General features: G+C 45.7%; 1 protein-coding gene across 1 annotated transcript in view; it reads left to right on the forward strand.

The window, feature by feature from the left end:
- The first annotated feature begins 1,649 nt into the window (after window positions 1–1,649).
- Window positions 1,650–24,949, forward strand: part of LOC144682240 (fatty acyl-CoA hydrolase precursor, medium chain-like) — a 57,367-nt gene continuing 34,067 nt past the window's right edge. Inside the window, exons 1-7 of the mRNA XM_078544676.1 lie at window positions 1,650–1,727; window positions 7,656–7,860; window positions 8,674–8,815; window positions 13,683–13,816; window positions 15,429–15,582; window positions 17,446–17,550; window positions 21,327–21,434. Of these exons, the coding sequence (XP_078400802.1) occupies window positions 7,697–7,860; window positions 8,674–8,815; window positions 13,683–13,816; window positions 15,429–15,582; window positions 17,446–17,550; window positions 21,327–21,434 (807 nt within the window). The 5' untranslated portion in view covers window positions 1,650–1,727; window positions 7,656–7,696. The remainder of the gene's footprint in view (window positions 1,728–7,655; window positions 7,861–8,673; window positions 8,816–13,682; window positions 13,817–15,428; window positions 15,583–17,445; window positions 17,551–21,326; window positions 21,435–24,949) is intronic.

The following is a 24,949-nucleotide window of genomic DNA, read 5'->3' on the forward strand; positions in this document are numbered from 1 at the left end:
TCCTGATCGTGGTACGCCCTTCTTCCGCATGACATCCCAGCCTAGATTCCTGTTTGGGCATGGACATCCCCCCCCACTTCATAATTGTCCATCTGCCCACCGGGCAGCCGCTAATTGGTTGACAGATGCTTGATTTGCTGAGCTAAGGCTGCAGGGGGTGCCAGCGAGAGGACCACTCCATAAGACCATAAGACATAGGAGCAGAAATTAGGCCATTCGGCCCATCGAGTCAGCTCCGCCATTCAATCATGGCTGACAAGTTTCTCAACCCCACTCTCCCGCCTTCTCCCCTTGGAGTCAGTTTCACTTTCTGTTCTGCCTTCCTCGCCCCGCTGAAAATCAACCCCATAGAAAATTTACAACACGGGAAGACACCTTTTGGCCCATCGGGTCTGTGCCAGCCCAACAAAAGCACCATCCAGCCTCATCCCACTTTCCAGGTTACCGCACTCCAAGTGCATCGCTGGCTATTTTTTAAAAACGAGATGAGGTTTTTTTGTGTGTGCCTCCACCAGGGCCCCTCAGGCACTGAGTTCCAGATCCCCACCACTCTCTGGGTGAAAAGTTTTCTCTTTCAGCTTCCAGCTAACTCCCGAAGTGCTGTCAGGTCTGCTGAGTGTTTATTCTTTGCCAGCAGGGCACTGTGTGTGCGCTAAATACTGCGGGTGTGGCAAATCTGGAATAAAAGCAGAAAATGCTGGAAACACTCAGCAGGTCAGACAGCGCCTGGGGGGGAGAGAGAGAGAGAGAGAAACAGGGTTAACATTTCAGGTCAATGATCTCAAATCAGCATAGGTCTGATGAAAGGTCACTGACCTGAAACGTTAACTCTTGATTTTTCTCTCTCCCCAAAGGCTGGTCTGACCTGTTGAGTGTTTCTGTTTATCTTTCCTAAACAGCAGAGTGTGCTGGTTTGAGCTGTCACTAATACAGTGAGGAGGGGAGATGGGGTGGGGGGGGGAGTCTGTCAGAAATGTGTATGTATGGCTTGTTCCCACTCGGGGATGAGGCGGTCAGGTGGAACGAGCTTTTATTTTTAAACTAGAACTTGCATCAGAAAGAGACCAAAACAAGCTCAGACAAGTGGAGCGACTGTGTCCCAGGGCACCGGGCAAGCGTGTGATTCACAGCTCAGCTGCACTGGGGATACACATAGAAAATGCTGGAAAAACTCAGCAGGTCCCGAAAGCATCTGTGGAGAGAGAAACAAGAGTTAACGTTGCGAGTCCCTTCCTCAGAGCTGCGGATTTGGGTCTGAATGTGTGCAGTTTATGGAGAGATTCCCAATCCTGGTCCCTCTCCCTCTCTCTCTCTCTCTCCAGTGGGACAGACTCTCTGCAGGGGGTTAGCAAGGGGACTGGCTGACTCCAAGACAACACTGCCTTCCTTATAAAGTCTTTTTTTTTTCGCCTTTGCCCTTCACCCAGCTCTTACACAATCCAACCAATTGTCGAATTTAGGGACCGTCTCCAAACTGGGTGCAGCTGAGAGTGTCCAAAGCCGGAGCGACGTTTCGCCTGAGCAGGGATCTGGCATTTATACCTCGCTCTCTAAATCCGAGAGATTGGTTATCGCCGGGACGGGACGGGACGGGACCGGGACCGGGACTCCCAGTCTCTCCGGGACTCTGCACCGTGTAATGGCGAGGGGCAGCTTCGGGCGGGGGTTCCCTGCTCTGATCGCGGTCCTGGTGTTGGCGTTCCCTGTACAGGTGACCCAGGCGACAGGTAAGGGCTCAGGTGTGTCTGGGGGAGACGGCCGGTTATTTATTACCCCCCCCCGCCATCCACACCCACCTCCCTAACTGAGATTACCAGGAACTGCGGGAATGCAGCGGTGAATAAAGTCTGCCGAGCTCTGAGCTGGGATCACAGCTCAGAAATTACCCCCCCCCAGTTGCGCTATTCGTTCATGGGAGGTGGGCATCGCTGGCTGGGCCAGCATTTATTGCCCATCCCTAATTGCCTTTGAGAAGGTGGTGGTGAGCTGCCTTCTTGAGCCTCTGCAGTCCATGTGGAGTAGGTACACCCACAGTGCTGTTAGGGAGGGAGTTCCAGGATTTTGACCCAGTGACAGTGAAGGAACGGGAATATCACCCATCGTCTCTGCACTGGCTCTCTGAGCATTTTAACTTAGTGCCAAGCTCCTGCCTTTTCCCTGTAACCCTGCACGTTGTTTCTATTTAAATAATCACCCAATGCCCTCTTGAATGCCTCAATTGAACCTGCCTCCACCACACTTCCAGGCAGTGCATTCCAAACCCTAACTACTCGCTGTGTGAAAAAGTTTTTTTCTCACCTTGCATTTGCTTCTTTTGCAAAACACTGTAAAACTGTGCCCTCTGGTTCTCGATCCGTTTACCAGCAGGAACAGTTTCTGTCTATCTACTCTGTCCAGACTCATGATTTTGAAAACTTGTATAAAATCTCCACTCCAAGGAAAACAGTCCCAACTTCTCCAATCTTTCCTCACAACTGAAGTGTCTCATCCCTGGAACCATTCTCATAAACCTCTTATGTACTCTTTCCAATGCGTTCACATCCTTCCTATTGTGTAGCACCCAGAACTGCGCACAATACCCCAACTGAGGTCTAACGAGTGTCTTATATAAGTTCATCATAACCTCCCTGCTCTTATACTCTATGCCCCTATTAATGAAGCCTAGAATACTGTCTGCTTTAGAAACAGCTCGCTCTACCTGTCCTATCACGTTTAATGACGTATGTACATATACACCCAGGTCCCTCTGCTCCTGCACACCCTTTAGAACAGTATCCTTTATTTTATACTGTCTCTCCATGTTCTTTGTACCAAAATGCATCACCTCACACTTCTCCACATTGAACTTCATCTGCCATCTATCTGCCCACTCCACCAATGTGTCAATGTCCTTTTGAAGTTCTACACTGTCCTCCTCACAGTTTACAATTCTCCCAAGTTTTGTGTCGTCCGCAAGCTTTGAAATTGTTCCCTGCACACCAAGATCTAGATCATTTATATATATATCAGGAAAAGCAAGGGTCCCAATACCGACCCCTGGGGAACTCCACTACAAACCTTCTTCCAGCCTGAAAAATACTCGTTAACCATTACTCCGTTTCCTATCCCTCAGCCAATTTTGTAGTCACGTTGTTACTGCCCCTTTTATTCCATGACCTATAACTTTCCTCACAAGTGTGTTGTGTGCCACTGTATCGAACACCTTTTAGATGTCCATATACACCACATCAACGGCCTTGCTCTCATTGACCATCTCTGTTATCTCTTCAAAAAACTCCAGCAAGCTAGTTAGACACAATTTTCCTTTAACAAATCCATGCTGACTCTTCCAAATCAATCCATATTTTTCCATGTGACTATTGATTCTATCCCGAATAATTGTTTCTAGAAGTTTCCCCACCATCAAAGTTAAACTGACTGGTCTGTAATTGCAGGGCAGATCTTTACAACCTTTTTTGAACAAGGTGGCGTAATGTTTGCAATTTTCCAGTCCTCCGGCACCTCCCCCGAATCCAGGGAACATTGAAAGATTATTGCCAGTGCCTCTGCAATTTCTACTCTCACTGCCTTCAATATTCTTGGATTCATCTCATCTGGTCCCGGTGCCTTATCAACTTTAAGTACCGACAGTTTATCCAATATCTCCTCCTTGTCAATATTAAGCCCTCCTAGTGACTGAGTTTCCTCCTCTGTCACCCTGGCCTGGGCAGCATCTGCCTCGTAGGTAAAGACAGATGCAAATTATTCATTTAGCACCTCAGCCATGTCTCTTGCCTCTATGTGTAAATCCCCTTTTGGGTCCCTAATCAGCCCTACTCTTCCTTTTACCACCCTTTTACTATTGATGTGCTTATAGAATACATTGGGATTTCCTTTTATGTTAGCTGCCAGTCTTTTTTCCTAATCCCTCTTTGCTTCTTGTATTTGCTTTTTCACATCCCTTCTGAACCTTCTGTATTCAGCTTGGTTCTCAGTTGTATTTGCTACCCGATACCTATCGTAAGCACACTTTTTCTTCTTTAATTTCTATCTCCTTTGTCATCCAGGGAACTCTGGCTTTGTTTGTCCTACCCTTCCCTTTTGAGGGAACATACCTTGACTGTGCCCAAACCATCTCCGCTTTGAAGGTAGCCCATTATTCAGCTAGTTTTTCCCGCCAACCTTTGGTCCCAGTCTATCCGGCCCAGCTGCGTTCTTGCCCCTTTGAAGTCCGCTCTCTGTCAGTCGATAATTCTTACTCTGGATTGACCAATATCCTTTTCCGCTGTCACCCTAAACCTTATGATACAATGATCAGTGTCCCCTAAATGTTCCCCCACTATCACTTGACCTACTTGGCCCACCTCATTCCCAAGAACCAGGTCTAGCAGTGCCTCCTTTCTTGTTGGACTGGACACATACTGCTGTAGGAAATTCTCCTGAACACAATCTAGGAATGCTTGTCCCTCACTGCCCCTTAACACTATCACTATCCCAGTCTATATACGGGTAATTAAAGTCCCTCATTATAAGTACTCTATGATGTTTACATCTCTCTGTAATTTCCTTGCAGATTTGTTCCTCTATATCCTTCCCATTAGCTGGTGCTCTATATATTACACTGAACAATGTCATTGCACTTTTCTTATTCCTTAGCTCTAGCCAAATTGATTCTGTCCTTGAATCCTCTGACACATCCTCTTTCTCCAGTACTGCAATACTCTCCTTAATCAAAAATGCCATCCCTCCTCCTTTTGTCCCTTTCCTATCTTATCTGAACACCTTGTAACCAGGAATATTTAACACCCAGATCTGCCCTTCCTTAAGCCAGGTCTCTGTTATCATCACAATCCCACAAGGCAATCTGCACCTGTAACTTCCCAATTTTATTAAACTATACTCCGTGCATTCACATACACGCAGTGTAACCCTGATTTAGACTTCATTACTTGCTCCCTTATATTTCCAAGTCAGGGTGGTGAGTGGCTTGATGGGGAACTTCCAGGTGGTGGTGTTCCCATCTATCTGCTGCCCTTGTCCTTCTAGATGGTAGTGGTTGTGGGTTTGGAAGGTGCTGCCTAGAAGGTTTGGTGAGTTCCTGCAGTGTATCTTGTAGATGGTACACACTGCTGCCACTGTGCGTCGGTGGTGGAGGGAGTGAATGTTTGTGGATGTGGTGCCAATCAAGCGGGCTGCTTTGTCCTGGATGGTGTCCAGCTTCTTCAGTGTTGTTGGAGCTGCACACATCCAGGCAAGTGCGGAGTATTCCATCACACTCCTGACCGAGGCTTACGTCTGTGTTGTGCTTGTTAATCTGTCAGGGGTAGAGGGCAACAGACAAATCTATCAGATAGATGTCAGATGAAATTTCATGCACAAAAATGGCAGATGATAATGTTTGTTAGGATGAATGAGGAGAGGAAATATCTGGCACAAATTAAACAGTTTAAATGAGGAGGAGACACTTGGCCATTCAGACCCGTGACTCTTTCAAAAGAGGTTGGACAAGTAGACAAAGCCAAAAAATTAATATGTTAGATCTTAGGATTGACCAATCACAGTGATCAATCTCTATCAATGAGTCTACAACAAATTCAGACACGGGGTGAGGATAGTCCACAGTGGGGGAGAGATTAGGGAACCATAGGCCCCAAATCACCTATTCCTCCCGAGACGTTACACTCACCACGCGTCATGTCTCAAAATACTACCTCCCAAAGGGGGGAAGGCTGCCTCCCGAAGAGGGAATACTGTTTCCCAGGGAGACTGTTCCATTTTCCATTAACCATCTTCTTAAGGGAATTAAACATGATCATTAAGATTTTGATAAAGACATCAAATGAGAAACTATGCAGAAGGATTAATGAGAGTTGCATTATTCACTTGTGCTCAGAACTGTTGGTTTATCAAACGAACAATGATGATATTTTCCATCCCCATCATGTGAGTAAAGTTGAAATAGTAACTCTGAAAACCTCCCATGAGAAAACTGAAGAAATTTCCCATTGATGGTCCTGGTTTCATTTCACAGATCCCAACCACTCACTGTGTGAAAAAGTTTTTCCTCGTGTCTCCATTGCTTCTTTTGCCAATTACCTTTAGCCTGTGTCCTCCCGTTCTCGATCTTTTCACGAGAGGGGACGATTTCAACTAGGCCCAAACATTTTCAGCTGCTCCATCAATCACCTTCCTTCCGTCATAATTCCTTTAATCTTTTCCTTCCAAGAATCTATCTAGTGAACCTTGCCTGCAGTTCCTCTCAGGAAGCTATATTCTTCCTTGGGTAAGGAGACTAAAACTGCTCACAGTATTCCAGGTGTAGTTTTACCAGAGTCCTGTACAATTGCAGCAAGAATTTATTCCTTATGTTCTCCAACCCAATAAAAGCTAATAAATAATTTGCCTTCCAAACTGCTTGCTGTACCTGCATGTTAATTTTCTGTCTTTCTTGTACAAGAACACCCAAATCCCTCTGAACATCAACATTTTACAGTTTCTCACCATTTAATAAATATTCTTGTTTTTTTAATTCTTCCTACCAAAATGAATAATCCCACATTGTACTCCATCTTCTTGCCCACTCACTAACTTGTCTACATCTCTTCACAAGCGATGAAAATTTCTCTGTCTTTCCAACCTGGCTTTGTATCATCAACACACTTGGAGTGGTTCCACTCGGTTTCTCCACTTGGTGTCCTCATCTAAATCATTAATATAGCGTAAATAACTAATGCCCCAGCACTGATCCTTGCAGCATTCCACTGGTTACAGTCTACCAACCTGAAAATGATCTGCTTATTGCTCAAGTCTGTTTTCTGTCCTTTAGCGAACTCTCGATCCATGTTAATATTTTACCCCTGCCCCATGAATCCTTATTTTTATGCTACAACCTTCTGTGTGACACCTTATTGAATGCCTTTTGAAAAGTCAAATATATCACATCCACTACTAGTTGCCCTTTATCCACCATGTTAGTTACATCCTGAAAAGCTCCATTAGTTGGTCAAACACAATTTCCCTTTCACAAAACAGGATCGAACCTGCCCAGCACAAAGGAAGATGGTTGTGGTTGTTGGAGGTCAGTCATCTCAGGCAGGATTCATCACTGCAGGAGTTCCTCAGGGTAGTGTCCTAGGCCCAACCATCTTCAGCTGCTTCGTCAATCACCTTCCTTCCGTCATAAGGTCAGAAGTGGGGAAGTTCGCTGATGATTGCACAATGTTCAGCACCATTCGCGATTCCTCAGATACTGAAGCAGTCCATGTCCAAAAGCAGCAAGACCTGGACAATATCCAGGCTTGGGCTGACAAGTAGCAAGTAACATTCGCGCCACACAAGTGTCAGGCAATGACCATCTCCAACAAGAGAGAATCCAACTATCGCCCTTTGGTGTACAATGGCATTACCATCACTGAATCCCCCACTATCAACATCCTGGGGGGTTACCATTGACCAAAAACTGAAGGGTCATTCGGATGAAGGGTCATACGGACTCGAAACGTTAACTGTATCCCTCTCCGCAGATGCTGTCAGACCTGCTGAGTTTTTCCAGGTATATTTGTTTTTGTTCTAGATTTCCAGCATCCGCAGTGTTTTGCTTTTAACTGAAAAGGGAAGGTTGTCTGTGTGGTTCAGAAACTGAAATCTACGCCATTGACAAATCATTTTGCTTTCAGAAGCCAATGACAAGCCTCCAGTTGTTGTCACAAAGTATGGGATGCTGGAGGGGAAGAGGGTGTCTGTGAAAGGGACTCAGAAACCCGTCTATAACTATCTCGCCATCCCTTTTGCAAAGCCACCAGTTGGTCCTTTGAGATTCGCTGCACCCCAGGCAGCAGAAGCATGGACTGGAATCAGACAGGCAACCAGTATGCATCCTGGGTAAGAATGACAGTTTTGATAATGGGCTAGCATTTGTTAACACAGGTTGGGCATAATTCTTACCCAGAACGAAAAAACTGGGAAATAAGGACACTGGTTTGAACTGGTCTTTTATACCTTAAAATGGAACACTAGTGAAAACTGGAAAATGAAAGTACAGGTCCAAACTGTTTTCTTCCTACTGGGTAGAGGATTAATCATGTGATTTCCTGACTTCAACTGCTCCCCTCCCACCTGCTTGCCATTGGTCACCTGACACATCTATCTTCTTTGCATCCAGCCTTCCTTCAGCCAATCAGAAAATGAACAGCGTCTTCATGGGTTCATTCCTGACTGCCAATCAAGCAGCCTTTATTCTCCAATAATTTTATAGCTAAAAATAGTGTCCAAAGACTCCACTCCAGACTAATAGTCACAGTGCAATGCTGAGGAAGTGCTGCATTGTCAGAGGTACTGTTATTTGGATGCGATCTGTTTACTAGGGCATTTCAGGACAATATCTCCTTTCAACTAACAGATGAACTTTTTGTTAATTGTATTTATCTATACTGAAAATGGCAACAGTCACTACACCATTAGATCAGCTTAGAATCACTTCAGCTGATTTGTCTGCAGCCATTGTTAATTTATTGTCCAACCTGAGTTGTCTGAATGTATTAAAAGAAATGAGTCAGATTGACAAATATACCAAATTCAGACTTGCTATAGGGGGATTTGAACTGAGAACCTCTTGGTACTAGCTCAGCCCCATCAGCCTTACTGTCTAATGTTTCAGAATGCGATGGATTTGGTGTCTCTTTATCTCTTTCCCAGATGTCTACAAGATGCAAATTCATTGAAGATGATCTTGGAATTTATGCAATTAGAGGCTGAACCCAGTATGTTCAAAGAGGACTGCCTGTACTTGAATGTGCATACGCCTGTCAGACCAAAGGACCAGAACAAGAGACTTCCTGTAAGTAAACTGTTGGTTTTAACTGTTCCTGGACCTGTGAAGAACAATCAGAGGTCAGCAAGGTGGGCCTTAGCTCAGAGGCTGTCTGGCACCATGTGACACGGACTGCGGGAATGGGAGGCGATGGCCACCACATCCCCCACAGGCCCCTGAATCGAGCTGCACCAGTGTGAGTGAGCTGATCTCAGCTGGTACTATGGTTGTTTTCAGTATCTTTGCGTTAGGAAGGAGAGAAACCAGCCAGCATTCCCACTCCTTGTGGCTATGGTGTCAGTCATGGTTCAGTGGGCTACACTCTTGCCTCTTTCTCAGAAGGTTGCAGGCTCAAGTCCCACTTCAGATACTTGAGAACATAGTCTATGCTGACACTCTAGTACAACACTGAGGAAGCGCTGCACTGTTGGAAGTGCTCTTTTGGATGTGACATTAAACTGATGCCCCCTCTGCCCTCTCAGGGGGACAGAAAAGATCTGATGGTCACTTATTATGAGGAAACGGTGATGTAGTGGTAATATCACTGGACTAATCATCCAGAGGCTCAGGCTAACGCTCTGGGGACATGGGGTCAAATCCCATCACAGCAACTGGTGGAATTTGAATTCAATTAGTAAGTCTGGGATATAACTCTAGTCTCAGTCATGGTGCCCATGAAAATATCATTGATTGTTGTAAAAACCCATCAGGTTCACTAATGCCCTTTAGGGAAGGAAATCTGCCATCCTTACCTGGTCTGGCCTACATGTGGCTCCAGACCCACAGCAATGTGGTTGACTCTTAACTGCCATCTGAAATGGCCTAGCAAGCCAGTCAGTTCAAGGGCAATTAGGGATGGGCTCGCTGGCGGCACCCACGCCCGTGAAACAATAACGACTGTTTTGAAGAAGAGTCCTTCCTGGTGTTCTGGGAAATATTTATTCTTCAACCAAAATCGCTAAAACAGATTATTTGTGGGATCCTGCTATGCAAATTGGCTGCTTACATTGTTTCCTGAACACACAGGGACAGCTTCAAGTCTAAGAAAGTAATTTGAGATGGAGTCACCAGTATTCTATTGGCAAACACGGCTGCCATCTTGTGCACAGCAAGAGACCACAGACAATAATGAGATGGCTGAGTAGATGACCTACTTTTGGTGTTAGGCGACAGACAAGGGGTGGTGGTGGGGGGCTCTCCACTTGCTCTTTTGAATAGTGCCCTCCCATCTTGCAGACCCACCTGAAACAAATGGAACCGAAAAAGCATCTCCGACGTTGCAGCGCTCACTCAGTACTGCACTGGATTGTCAGCCTAGGGGACACAGGAATTGCTGAACCAAGAACGATCTATCTAATTCGCCTTTGACCATTCAGATACTTGCAGGATCCAACAATAATATGTCCAGGGTAAAGGGGAAATTGAGTAATAGAAACCAACGACATAATTGGGTTCAATGCCAGAATGAAAAAGAAAGATAGCGTGTTGGACTTTAAAAAGCCAAAGTTCAATGAGTTAAGAAGGCACAAGACTCAACTAACTTGACAGAAAAATTGTAAGATGCAGTGGAAAATCTGCAGAGTGAGCTACGTAGGGTATAAAATAAATACATTTTTATGGAATAAAATGAGAATTCATCAAAAAAATAGAGTCTCGTGGATAAATAGATTATATTGCTGAACAGAGAGACATGTTGCTGAAGCTTTTCACTTTATACTCATCAGGACAAACACGAGTGCCAAATTTCAAGCAATCGTGACAATTTATATTACAGAAGAAAAGGGTGCTGATTGGTTGGCAAGTTAACTCTGGCTGGCCAAAGCGTTGCCATGGAGAAAGCAATGGGGATTTATAGGCTTCCTAAGCACCCGGGTAATTCAAAAAAGGTGCAAGGCCTGAACATATTCCTTTTGTTTGCAGAGGACGGGTCCCTAGAAAGATGACTAAGCTGAGACTTAAAATGGAGACGTTTGCTAAAATGAGGGTAAACAGTATTAAAGATGCTCATAAGAGAAGTGCAGTTGAGAGGGAATAGCAGATTGGAAGAAACAGAAGTTTTAAAGGATATATAATATATACATATAGCATTTATAGCAAATAAATCATGCTAGAACTTTATAAATCGCTGCTTAGATCACGTTTGGAGTATTGTGGATAGTTTGAGCAACCACACACTACAGGGAAGGGGAATAATCTGAAACAAATAGCAGAACTGACAGAGGGTAATTCTCTGGCAGGAGTCTATGCTATTAGTAGAATTCAGATCAGAGAGAGCAGAAGTTCTATCCACAAGCTTTCAATCTTTAAACTTTAAATATACAAACCATGCCATGAGTCTCAAATTGAGCAACATAACAGTTTGTTTAAGGGAGGGAGCATACTGGCAAACTGATGCCAGGGATAAGAGACAACAGTAATTCAGAGGCTGAGCTACTGGGATTATTCCTCCTGGGGCAGAGAAGACCGGGGGGTGTGTTATGACCACACGAGGAGGGGTAAAAATGACTCCCCTATTCTCCCACCCCAGGTCTGACCGTAACAGGGTTTTTTTTGTGAGCTTAGAGAGGATGTGCTTTGCCAATGCTGCTGGAGTTCCACTGTGTGCACTTCCAGATTTAAGGAACTAGTCAGACAGGTTTTCTTAGGTTAAACAAATAACAAGATAAATTTGTTGACACTACTTCACGAATTAAAAAACTAGGTAAATCACAACCATCATTCATACTGTTTACATCAGCACATTCCCTGGGCCCACACAAACACCAGTACAGATGGCTGAATGAGAGGATAGGCTTAAAGATTTTTTCCAGTTTGTGAAGACGATAAACAAACAAAGGAATATACTGTTAGCTGTTTCCTGCCTGGTCTCGATGCGGTGATTTCACGTTGCGGCCATTTTGTTCAGTTGTCTTCCTGGGTGTAGTTGTATCGAGCAGATTCCCACATTTTTTTCCCAAAAGATCTCAGTTTACAGTAGATTTCTCAGGATGGTTACTTTGCAAATGCGGGCACAGCTTCTTTGCAGTCTTTCCGTACAGAATTCTGGTCTCTGATCTCTGCGGCTTGGTAAGCAGTACTTAAAGTCCTGTTGGCTGTATATTCCAGAGGAATTCGATTAATCCATGTTTACTGTAGTCGTTGTTATTTAGAACAGGTAATTGCATTTTGACATCTCATATTAGAAACTGTTGAAGAGTTTCAGAATAGTGTGAAAGGCAACAGGAGATGGGGTCTTTCCGCTCCCCAGGGGATTTTCGGTGCCTGTTCCCTTTTCATCCCACTTGGATGGAATGCAACTTGCATTTTGTGGCTGGCTTGCATCCTCCATTGTCTTAATAGGACTACCGTTTATTGTTTTTTTTTAAATCCAGCCAGAAAAGGAAGAATTAGGAATTGTATCTCGTAACACTTCTGCACCACATGGAATGAAATATGATTCACTCACATTTCCTTTGTTCATTGATGGGATGTGGGTGTCGCTGGCCTGGCCAGCATTTATTGCCCATCCCTGATTGCCCTTGAGAAGGTGGTGCTGAGCTGCCTTCTTGAACCGCTGTAGTCCATTTCATTTCAGGACTGGAAAAAAGCACAAATAATAAATTAAAACCCATACAGATGCATTCATCCACACCCTCACATCTTCCTTTCTATTCTGTAGGGTCTTCTCGGGTTTTCTTTATTCAATCACGGGATGTGGGCTTTGCTGGCAGAGCCAGCATTTATTGCCCATCTCTAATTGCCCTTGAGAAGGTGGTGGTGAGCTGCCTTCTTGAACCTCTGCAGCCCATATGGTGTAGGTACACCCACAGTGCTGTTAGGAAGAGAGTTCCAGGATTTTGACACAGTGACAGTGAAGGGCTGACAGGTGGCAAGTAACATTCGCGCCACACAAGGGTCAGGCAATGACCATCTCCAACAAGAGAGAATCTAACCATCGCCCCTTGACATTCAGTGGCATTACCATCACTGAATCCCCCACTATCAACATCCTGGGGGTGACCATTGACCAGAAACTGAACTGGATAAATAATAAATATAAATACTGTGGCTACAAGAGCAGGTCAGAGGCTAGGAATCCTGCGGTGAGTAACTCACCTCCTGACTCCCCAAAGCCTGTCCACAATCTACAAGGCACAAGTCAGGAGTGTGATGGAATACTCCCCACTTGCCTGGATGAGTGCAGCTGCAACAACACTCAAGAAGCTCAACACCATCCAGGACAAAGCAGCCTGCTTGATTAGCAGCCCATCCACAAACATTCACTCCCTCCACCACTGACACACAGTAGCAGCAGTGTGTACATCTACAAGATGCATTGCAGGAATTCACCAAGGCTCCTTAAACAGCACCTTCCAAACCCATGACCACTACCATCTAGAAGGACAAGGGCAGCAGACACATGGGAACACCACCACCTGGAAGTTCCCCTCCAAGTCACTCACCATCCTGACTTGGAAATATGTCGCCGTTCCTTCACTGTTGCTGGGTCAAAATCCTGGAACTCCCTTCCTAACAGCACTGTGGGTGTACCTACACCACATGGACTGCAGCGGTTCAAGAAGGCAGCTCACCACCACCTAAAGGCCAATTAGGGATGGGTAGTAAATGCTGGCCTAGTCAGCAACACCAATATCCTGTGAATGAATAAAATGACTATCTCCCCCAAACTCCCCCAATCAATTCCCCTACCCCCCGCCGAATCCCCCGAACACTTTCTCCATCAACGCCCCCTCCTCCCTCTTCCTCCCACTCCCCCAAACCACTTCCTCCCCAACCTCAACTCGACAGGTGTGAAGAAATGAGTTCACTCGGTCCAATCACCCCGCAGTTGGATTCCCACCAAATCCCAGAGAACTGTCTGGATATTCTGACCACATCCTGTTTTATCCATCAGGTTATGGTCTGGATCCATGGTGGTGGATTCATAATGGGAAATACATATTTCCACAATGGAGCACCACTTGCAGCTTATGAGGATGTGGTGATGGTAGTGATCCAGTATCGGCTGGGGGTTCTTGGATTCCTCAGGTAGGTGGAAATGTAAAAACATTAAAATATTGTTTCCAAGCCAACTGAAAAAAGAACTCTGCTGCCTAATCCCACTTCCTAGCTCTTGACTTGTTGACTTGTAGGTTACAGCACTTCAAACACTTCCAAGTATCAGACAATGAGTTCTAGATCCCCGCCACCCTCTGGGTGAAAAGTTTCCTCGTCAACTCCCCTCTAATCCTTCGGCCAATCACCTGAAACCTTTTCCCCCTGGTTATTCACCTCTCTGCTAAAGACAATCCACTCTATCCAGGCTCCTTTTAATTTTATACTCTTCCTCCTCCAGGTACCATGCCCTAAGAGGGCATTGGCAACCATGGACTTCCATTGGATTGGTCCATGATTACATTTGGCAAAGTACTGCCATGGTTTGCTGTTGCCTTTTGCCGTATGGCTGACCAGGAAACTCTCCCACTCTTACCGCGTGCCATCAGGCATATTGGAAGGATTTACAGGCAGATAATTGACCTGTTTGGCCAAATTATGAATACACCTTCCATGGTCATCAAGTCCTGATGCGGGACTTGAACCTGAAGCTTCTGGCCCAGAGGTAGAGACAATACCCACTGCACCACAAGAGCTTCCTTTTAATTTTGTACACCTCAAATAAATCTTCCCCCAGCCTCCTCTATTCCAGAGAAAACAACTCCAGGTTGCCCAATCTTTCCTCACAGCTAAACTTCTCTATTCCTGGTAACATAAGAAATAGGAGCTGGAGTAGACCATTCGGCCCCTCGAGCCTGCTCTGCTGTTCAATACGATCACGGCTGATCTTCTGCCTCAACTCAGCTTTCCCTCCCGCTCCCCACATCTCTTGATTCCCTGAGAGACCAAAAATCCATCTATCCCAGCCTTAAATACATTCAACGATGGAGCACCCACAACCCTCTGGGGTAGAGAATTCACAACCCTTGGAGTGAACCCTCCACTCAGTCCTGAAAGGTTGACCCCTTAGCCTGAGGCTGTGTCCTTGTGTTTTAGATTCCCCTGCCAGAGGAAACAATCTCTCAGTGTCTACCCTTTTTTTTGCCCCCATACTCAGCTATTTCATTGCTCCCCTGATCAATCTCCTGACTAGCACCCTCTGTAAACTTTAGGTGATCCAACACTCTGCTGCCTGTGTCCTTCGCTGCACAAGGTCCTTTCACCAACCATCACCCCGTGCTCGTTGACCTACATTGGCTCTCGGTCAAGCCACGTCTCAGATTTATAATTCTCGTCCTTGTATGCTAATCTCTCCATGATTTCACCCCTCCCTGTCTCCGTGGCCTTCTCCAGCCCCACAATCCTCCAAGATCTCTACATTCCTTTAATTCTGGCCTTTTGCGCCTCCCTGATTTTAATAGCAGCTGTGCCTTCAACTGCCTGGGCTCTAACTTCTGTAATTCCCTCCCTAAACCTCTCTACCTCTCTCTGCTCCTTTAAGATACCCCTGTAAGATCTATCTCTTCGACCAAGCTTTTGACCTCATTTGACCTTGTATCTCCTAATGTGGTCCAGCGTCAACAATGTTAATGAAGCTCTATAAATGGAAATTGTTGTTGTTACAAGTCTTACACACAGCAATATGCATTTGCTGTTCTATCTTCAGCACAGGGGATGAGCATCTGCCAGGAAACTTGGGCCTGTTGGATCAAGTTGCGGCACTGAAGTGGGTTCAAGAAAACATCGAGAGCTTTGGAGGTGACCCAGGTTCGGTGACCATATTTGGAGAATCTGCTGGTTCAACAAGTGTCGCGTTGCATGTACGTTGTTGGTCTTTATTTCCAATATTCTCCCCCCTTCAATTCAAAATGTTTTGGTTAACACTTCTACAGGATGATGTTGCATGTTTTACTGGTGTGCCCAGTGATCATTGTCAAGCTAAAGACAATAAACCTGTTGGTCCCAGCAGTGGACATGCCTCATCCTCACAGGAGAATTTAAAGCAATGCGTTTCTAATTGTGAGAGAAACAGGTCATCCAGCACAATTGTTCCACACAAACCTCCTCCCACCTCTCTTCATCTCAGCCCATCGACATATCCTTCATTTGTTTCTTCCTCACATGCTTCCTGTTAAATGTATCTATTCTATTCACTTCACTCACACCTTGTGATAGTGAGTTCCACATTCTCACCACTCTGAGTTAAAGACATTTCTCACAAATTCCCTATTGGGTTTATAGATGACCAGTTTTAAGCCTAGATTTTCACAGGGTCGTGGGGACTCCAAGGACCTTTTAAAATGGCTGGCGGGAGCCGATCCGGAAGTCCCACTCTCATTTCCGACAGCTGCTATTTTCACTGGGCTAAGGGGGTGGGGGGGGGCGGTGGAAACGTGGGTGAGTTATTTAAATAGCCTGCCCTTTAAATATTAAAAAAAACTGCCTGTGTTTGAGTTGAAAAAAAATTGATTCTAGCAGTTTCAATAGCTGTTTGTTGACATAACCCTAAGCGCTATCATTATAGCATTAATAATGCTTAGCTGCTTTCTACACCTATTGTTATCACAATCGGGTGGGGGAGATGGGCTGTAAGTTCAGTTTTATTGACAAGATGCTCTCAAAGAATTTATTCAAGGATTACCTGTCTTTGATGTGGGGTTATGAATATAAATGTTTATTTTTATAAGGGAGTAAGAACTTAAGGGGATTCAAATGTCTTAGGTGGGCTTTAATGAGTTTTTTTTATAGATCCTAACTTATATTTTTTTTAGTGACGTCTGTAATAAATGTTTGGAACTTTATTTTATTAAAATCTCAGTATGGATCCCGAGGTCTGCCCATGGTGGAGACTGGGTGAGTTGGCATGGAGTGTGTAAGGGAAAAGGTTGTTGGGTCGGGGGTCATAAGATGGGATTTAATTAGCATATGAGCTATAAGGGGCCACGGGAATGGGTGAGGGGGTCATGGGTTTGCACTAAGTTGGCACCTCATCTCAGCCCTTAAATGGCTGACCCCTTCTCCTGAGCGTATGACTGTGAGTTCTAGATGCTCCAGCCAGTGTGAAGAATTGCTTCCTGATATCGCACCTGAATAACCCTAGCTCCAATTTTAAGACTCTGCCTGTTCTCTATTCCCCCCCAACGGAGGAAATCGTTATCTGTGCCCGTAAGCCCTTTTAGAATTTTATACACCTCAATTAGATTGCCCATTAATCTTCTAAATACAAGGGAATACAAGTCATTTTTATGCACCCTATCCTCATAATGTAACTTTTTTGGCCATGGTATAATTCTGGTGAATCTGCCTTATACTCCCTTAAAGGCCAGTGTCATTTTCCTGAGGTGCAGGTACCAGGACCCCAGATGGGGTCAGTCCTTGTCTCCGGAGAGCTGAAAATTCACTTCTTCACTTTTGAATTCCAATCCATTGAGATAAAGTCTAACATTCCATTCGCCTCCTTGATCATTTTTTCTCGATTAACCTTGGGGGGGAGGTGGGGTAGCGAGACTCCCTCCCACCTTGTACCCAGTCCAGCTGAAACCTGCACCATTTATGTGGAATCTGAGTGCGGTTCCCCATACCAGACTGCCCCAGGCGAATGGCTTGGGAAGGGTTGCGGGGGGGGGTGGGGGACTTTAGAAAGAGCCTAAGCTCATGGCCGTTCTCCTTGCTCTTTTTTGCAGGTTGTTTCTCCCTTGTCCTCTGGCCTGTTTCACAAGGCAATATCAGAAAGTGGCAGTATTGTGCCCAAAGCTACACTGAATCCAGATCCTAAATCAGCGGCTGTGGTGAGTTATTATTGTTAAAAATCGGAGGAGACTTTGTTAGTTTCACAGTGAGGAACTTCCACTTGGTTTAAACAAAGTAAAGGAGCCAAATGATGTTCCCACTAATTTGCTTTGGAGCGCGCGGGCGGCGTGTTGGAGCGCGCGGGCGGCGTGTTGGAGCGCGCGGGCGGCGTGTTGGAGCGCGCGGGCGGCGAGTTGAAGCGCGCGGGCGGCGTGTTGGAGCGCGCGGGCGGCGTGTTGGAGCGCGCGGGCGGCGTGTTGGAGCGCGCGGGCGGCGTGTTGGAGCGCGCGGGCGGCGTGTTGGAGCGCGCGGGCGGCGAGTTGGAGCGCGCGGGCGGCGTGTTGGAGCGCGCGGGCGGCGTGTTGGAGCGCGCGGGCGGCGTGTTGGAGCGCGCGGGCGGCGTGTTGGAGCGCGCGGGCGGCGTGTTGGAGCGCGCGGGCGGCGTGTTGGAGCGCGCGGGCGGCGTGTTGGAGCGCGCGGGCGGCGTGTTGGAGCGCGCGGGCGGCGTGTTGGAGCACGCGGGCGGCGTGTTGGAGTGCGCGGGCGGCGTGTTGGAGTGCGCGGGCCCTGTACGTTTTTACGCGTACCCATTCACACACAATAACTTGGAGAGTCAAACCCCAGTGGAGCCTACATGGGATCTGTAACAAATTCTTGGAATCCACTCTCTCCAGATTCACACTGACGCAGATTGCTGGAATCCACGCTCTGTAGGTTCACACTGCAACAGATCTTTATAATCTACTCTCTGCCAAATCACACTGTAATAGACCCCTGGAATCTATTGCGCTGATTCGCGTTGTAACAGATTTCCGGAATCCACAGATTCAACTGCAACAGATCCTTGTAATCTACTCTGTGCATTTTCATACTGTAACAGATCTATGGAATCCACACTCTACGGATTCAAACTGTAATAGATCCCTGGAATCCATTCCCCGTAGATTTACACTGTTATGATCCTAGCTGATGTTACTACTGAACAAGTCATATTCCTGGGTGGAACCAGGCTTGATAGATCCAAACTTTTATTTTTTGTTTAGATATGCACAGGATCACAGAGTCTGCTGATGAACTTTTAACAAAAGAATAAAACATTTCTTAAATGAGAAAAAATGGGTTATATTACAATATTCCTTCAGCCACAACTACACCTTTACAGATATATATAGATTCGTGAGGATAATGCAAGTTACAAAATCTATCTTATACTCTAATGTTCACAGTAAGCACACAGTCCATGTAAACCAATAGGTGACCTATGGTCAGACACACCACACTCTGAAACCAAGTGACAGTTGCCACCCCAGACAGATGCTATGGATCTCTCCTTTACTCCCCCCAGACGTTTTTCACACTGTGAGCCAACCGGTCTCACTGAATTCCATCTTTCACACGAGGGTTTCCAATCTCAATGCTCGAAGAACTCGTTTTGGAATCTTCTCCCAAATGATGCTTTCTCTCGGAAGTTTTCAACAATGATCCAGCCGTAGGGTTTCGACCTCTCCTTCCGATGTTTCTCTCCCCTGGATCACTATGTGCATTCAAACTTTGCCTTCCACACTCTGTCAGATACTCAGCCAGAACACCACTGCTTCACAGGCCAGTAGTAAGGAGTCACCCACCTTTGGCTGTCTCCTTGGATCTCCTGGCTTCTCGCAAGCCTATTTTGCTTTACGTTTGCTTCCTGCAGCTCTGTTTCCTTAATTCAGAGCGTTTCTTTCCACTCCTTGCTTTTAACTTCACTTAACAGGACCTTGTTCAGATTCCTGTTCTTGTTCCTTGGCTTGAGTGTTTCCTGGAACTTTCTTTATGACCCACTGCCTAGTTTCTGGGACTTTCTTCTGTTCTTTTGGGAAATCCGCTTTCTGCAGTTCCCTGTCCCATATCCAGCTTCTCCTGGCACCTCCTTTCAACTGAACTAAAACTGATTTCTGTTTCCCTGTGGGTCCTCTGTTGCTAGGCAACAACCCAGTTTTTTCTACTTTATTTTAACTTCCCTAAACGACTAACCCCCGACCCTGATTGAGAACACAGCTCTCCACTTCAAGAGTCATAAAACCTCATTAAAATGTAGGTATACAAACCCCACAGACTTACAGGCAACTCTTTAAAGTGAAAACTCAGGTTGCCCCTTAATACTCAGATGCAGAAATACAAATGAAAATTCTGGAACTTCCTCCTGAATAGCACTCTGGGAGCAGTGGTTCAAGAAGGCGGCTCACAGCCACCTTCTCAAGGGCAATTAGAGATGGGCAATAAATGCCGGCCTAGCCAGTGATGCCACATGAATGAATTTTTTAAAACCCAACAGATCCCATGAAACTACTCTGAGATTCGCACTGTAACTGATCCCTGGGATCTACTCTGTACAAATTCACACTTTAACAAAGCCCTGGAATCTACTCTTTGAAGATTCACACTAACTGACCCCTTGAATCTACTGTAAGATTCATGCTGTAAGCAGTCCCCCCCACCCCCCCCCCCCTCAAAATTCAATCTCTCCAGATTCACACTCTAACAGATCCCTCTAATGGTTTTCAAATACCTGATGTACATGACCATTGGGCTGGGCTTCCATGTGTGTGGACGTTCCAGGTGGGTATTGAGATGGCTGAAAGGATCCCAAATTGTACGATCTGTCAGCCATCCATGAAATAAAATACAAAGGTCACTGCAGAATTGGCAGGCAGTGTTCAGATGTGAATTCTTAGCCATAAGTATCACCATGCCTCCTAAACTCTACTATGGAAGTCGAGTGGGAATAAGAGCTTTGTCAATACTGAGCTTTTCTTGCTATTGCAGATTGGAAAATCACAACAAGCACAAGGAGATTTCTCAAATCGGATTCCTTGTGCAAGAGGCACTTGCAGCAAGTTAGTTCATCATAGAAATAGGAGGCCATTCAGCCCCTTTATCCTGTTCCATCATTCAATTAGCCCATCACGGACATGCACCTCCACTCCTTCTACCTGCAGAGGCTCCATATCCCTTAATAACCTCAACCAATAAAAAAAAATCAACATATCCATTTTCAAATTTTCAATTGACCCCCAGCCTTGACAGCGTTAGTGGGGAGAGAGTTCCAGATTTCCTCTCCCCTGTGTGTGAAGAAATGCTTCCTGACATCACCCCTGAACGGCCTGGATCAAATTTTAAGGTTCTGCCCCCTTGCTCTAGACCTGCCCCAACCAGATGAAATAGATTTTCTATCTTTCTGCCCTATCCACTTCTTTAATCATCTTGAACACCTCAATTAGATCATCCAATAATCTTCTATACTCAAGGAATGTAAGCCTAGTCTATGCAGCCTGTCCTCATAATTTAACCCTTTAAGACCAGTTTTATTCTGATGTATCTGCACGTCACACTCTCAAAGGCCAGATTAGCCTTCCTGAGGTCTGGTGCCCAGAAAGAGGCCATTTGGCCAGCTGTGTCCATGCTGGCTCTCTGTGAGAGCAGCTCAGCTGGTCCCACTCACCTGCCTTTTCCTCATAGCCCTGCAACTCTTTTCTCTTCAGATAATTATCCAATTCGCTTCTAAAGCCACAATTGAATCTGCCTCCCCCTCACTCTCAGGCAGTTACTCCAGATTGGATCTAACCAGAGCTTTTACACAACTGAAGCAGTGTTTCTACCTCTGTCAATACCAACCCCCCTTGGGATAAAGGCTAACATTTTATTAGCGTTGGCCACAAATGTGGGAAATTGAAGTTGAATGATGTCAAATGGCCTCTCTTGATTCAATTCAGTAACTGTTGACCTCGATTTATAGACTCTTGCCAGCTTGAATGGCTGTGACACTGATCACTCCAAGGCGATTGTTGATTGCCTGAGGAAGAAGTCTGAAGAGGAATTGGCGAACATTATCAAACCTCCTGAGGTATGGTGAAACCTATTCTTTTATTTCTTCAAGTTGTGGATACTTACACTTCCGTGTCTAATGTAACAGTACAACCTCAATATCGTCACCCACATCATCTCGCACACTCTTCCTCAATCACCAGGCTGTTAAAAATCGAGACAAATTGTATTGTTGTATTTTAAACTCACTGGGGTAGTAGAATGGTGTAACACGGACGACAGTGAGTGGTCGGGTTGTTTTACATCATCGCACCAAGTCAGGATCTACCCAATTCATTCCCACCCACTTCCAAACTGTGGAACTCTTCCCCTCCCGCCCTCTTGCTCCCGGTTTTGCTTCACCGCTACCTTCCTACTCTTTGCAGCCTTCGCAGTGCCCTGCTTCCTGAGCCTTGGTGCTTCACTTGGTTTGTTCAGTAATTAAAGACCTTCCTCGGTAAGTTACTGGGGGGTTGGGGGAGTGGGGGGAGGGCTGAGGTGGGGAATGGGCCAAAATCCATGACTGATGAACAAGAGCTTCATGGGTAAAGCTGCAGAATCATGGATTCCAAAGAGACGGGAGGGAAATCCTGGACTCAGATGATTTTTGGATTATTTCACTTGCTGGAGTCGGACAGTTCACATTGATCTTGTTAGTTCACCTTTTCTCTGCAACTGCGCCTGGCCCCCCAACCCGACCCAACCTTATGCTCTAAATTGTTGTTTTGCTGTAGCTGGTTGGAAGTGACTCATAGATGTTTACAGCACAGAAGGAGGCCGTTCAGCCCTTTGTGTCCATGCCGGTCAACAAAGATCTGACTACACTAATCCCATTTTCCAGCGCTTGGCCCATAGCCCTGGAGACTATGACAATGCAAGTGAATATCTAAATACTTCTTAAATGTTATGAGAGTTTCTGACTCAACCACCCTTTCAGGCAGTGAGTTCCGGACTCCCACCACCCTCTGGGTGAAAAAATTTCTCCTCAACTCCCGTCTTAGCCTTCTACCACTTACCTTAAATCTATACCCCCCGGTTATTGACCCCTCTACTAATGGAAAAAGTGCCTTCCTATCCATCCTATCTATGCCCCTCTCAACCTTCGCTGCTCCAAGGAAAACAACCCCAACACATCAACAAGATTCCTCCGGCGTGTGCAATTTTGGTCTCCATATTTAAGGAATGATGTACTTTCATTGGAAACAGGGGAGCAGAGGTTCACTAGATTGGTCCCTGGGATGAGGGGGTTGTCCTGTGATGAGAGGCTGAGTAAATTGGGGGGAAAAAAACCGGAAGATTCTGGAAAAACTCAGCAGGTCTGGCAGCATCTGTGGAGAGAGAAACAGAGTTAATGTTTTGAGTCCAATATAACACTTCTCTGAAGAAGGGTCATATGGACTCGAAACGTTAACTTTGCTTCTTCTCTCCGCAGATGCTGTCAGACCTGCTGAGTTTTTCCAGCATTTTCTGTTTTTATTTCAGATTTCCAGCATCTGCAGTATTTTGCTTTTATTGGAGTAAATTAGGTCTGTTTCCTCTGGAGCTTAGAAGAATGACAGGTTACCTCATTGAAATATTCAAGATTCTGAAGAGTTTGACAGGGTGGATGCTGAGAGGTTGTTTCCACTGGTCGGGGGAATCTAAAACACGGGGGCACAGTCTCAGGATAAGGGGCCAATCATTTAGGACTGAGATGAGGAGATATTTCTTCACTAAAAGGGTTGTGAGTCTTCAGAATTCTCTACCTCAGAGGGTTGTGGATGCTCCATTGTTGAATACGTTTTAAGGCTGGGATAGACAGAGTTTTGGTCTCTCGCGGAGTAAGGGATATGGGGAGCAGGTGAGAAAATGGGGTTGAAGCCTAAGATCAGCCACGATCGTATTGAATAGTGGAACAGGCTCCACGGGCCCTGTGGTCTACTCCTGCTCCTATTACTTATGTTCTTATGATGGGATCAATGGTTTATCTCCTTAACCAGTGAGATTTAAGGATTGAGAAAGAAAAAATAGAAAGGCTTGCATTTATATAGTACCTTCACAATCGCTAGACATTCCAAAGTCCTTTACAGCCAATGAAGGACTTTTGAAATGTTATCACTGTTGTAATGTAGGAAATGCAGCAGCCCAATTTGCACACAGCAAGCTCCCACAAACAGCAATGTGATAATGACCAGATAATCTGTTTCTGTGATGTTGATTGAGGACACTGCTGCCTTTCTTCGAAATAGTTTTATAGAATCTTTTATTTCCACCTGGAAGGGAAGAGACAGGGCCTCAGTTTGACATCCCATCCAACAGTGCAGCACTCCCTTAGTGCTGCAGCAGAAGTGTCAGCCCAGATTTTGTACTTGGGTCCTCCGATGGAATTTGAACCCACAACTGCCTGACTCATTGGAGAGGATGTTAATCACTGAGCCACAGGGGAATGGTGGATAAGGAAAAAAGAGGGAATTAGAATCAAATCAGGTACAGAAAGAAATAATGATAATAGGGCACTTAGAAAATCACAAATTGATCTTTTTTATTCATTTATGGGATGTGAGTGTCGCTGGCTAGGCCAGCATTTATTGCCCATCCCTAATTATGAGAATGTGGTGAGCTGCCTTCTTGAACCGCTGCAGTGGATGTGGTGATATATTTCCAAGTCAGGATGGTGAGTGCCTTGGAGGGGAACTTCCAGGTGGTAGTGTTCCCATGCATCTGCTGCCCTCGTCCTTCTAGATGGTAGTGATCTTGGGTTTGGAAGGTGCTGTCTAAGGAGCCTTGGTGAGTTCCTGCAGTGCGTCTTGTAGATGGTACACACTGCTGCTACTGTGCATCGGTGGTGGAGGGAGTGAATGTTTGTGGATGGGGTGCCAATCAAGTGGGCTGCTTTGTCCTGGATGGTGTCAAGCTTCTTGAGTGTTGTGGGAGGTGCACTCATCCAGGCAAGTGGGGAGTATTCCATCACACTCCTGACCTGTGCCTTGTAGATTGTGGACAGGCTTTGGGGAGTCAGGAGGTGAGTTACTCACTGCAGTATTCCTATCCTCTGACCTGCTCTTGTAGCCACAGTATTTATATGGCTAATCCAGTTCAGTTTCTGGTCAATGGTAACCCCCAGGGTGTTGATATTGGGGGATTCAGTGATGGTAATGCCATTGAACACCAAGGGGCGATAGTTGGATTCTCTCTTGTTGGAGATGGTCATTGCCTGACACTTGTGTGGCGCGAATGTTACTTGCTACTTGTCAGCCCAAGCCTGGATATTGTCCAGGTCTTGCTGCTTTTGGACATGGACTGCTTCAGTATCTGAGGAATCGCGAATGGTGCTGAACATTGTGCAATCATCAGCGAACTTCCCCACTTCTGACCTTATGACGGAAGGAAGGTGATTGACGAAGCAGCTGAAGATGGTTGGGCCTAGGACACTACCCTGAGGAACTCCTGCAGTGATGAATCCTGCCTGAGATGACTGACCTCCATCAACCACAACCATCTTCCTTTGTGCTGGGCAGGTTCGATCCTGTTTTGTGAAAGGGAAATTGTGTTTGACCAACTAATGGAGCTTTTCAG

This window comes from Cetorhinus maximus, chromosome 6, assembly GCF_964194155.1.
Source record: "Cetorhinus maximus chromosome 6, sCetMax3.hap1.1, whole genome shotgun sequence".
In the NCBI taxonomy this organism is placed as follows: Eukaryota; Metazoa; Chordata; class Chondrichthyes; order Lamniformes; family Cetorhinidae; genus Cetorhinus; species Cetorhinus maximus.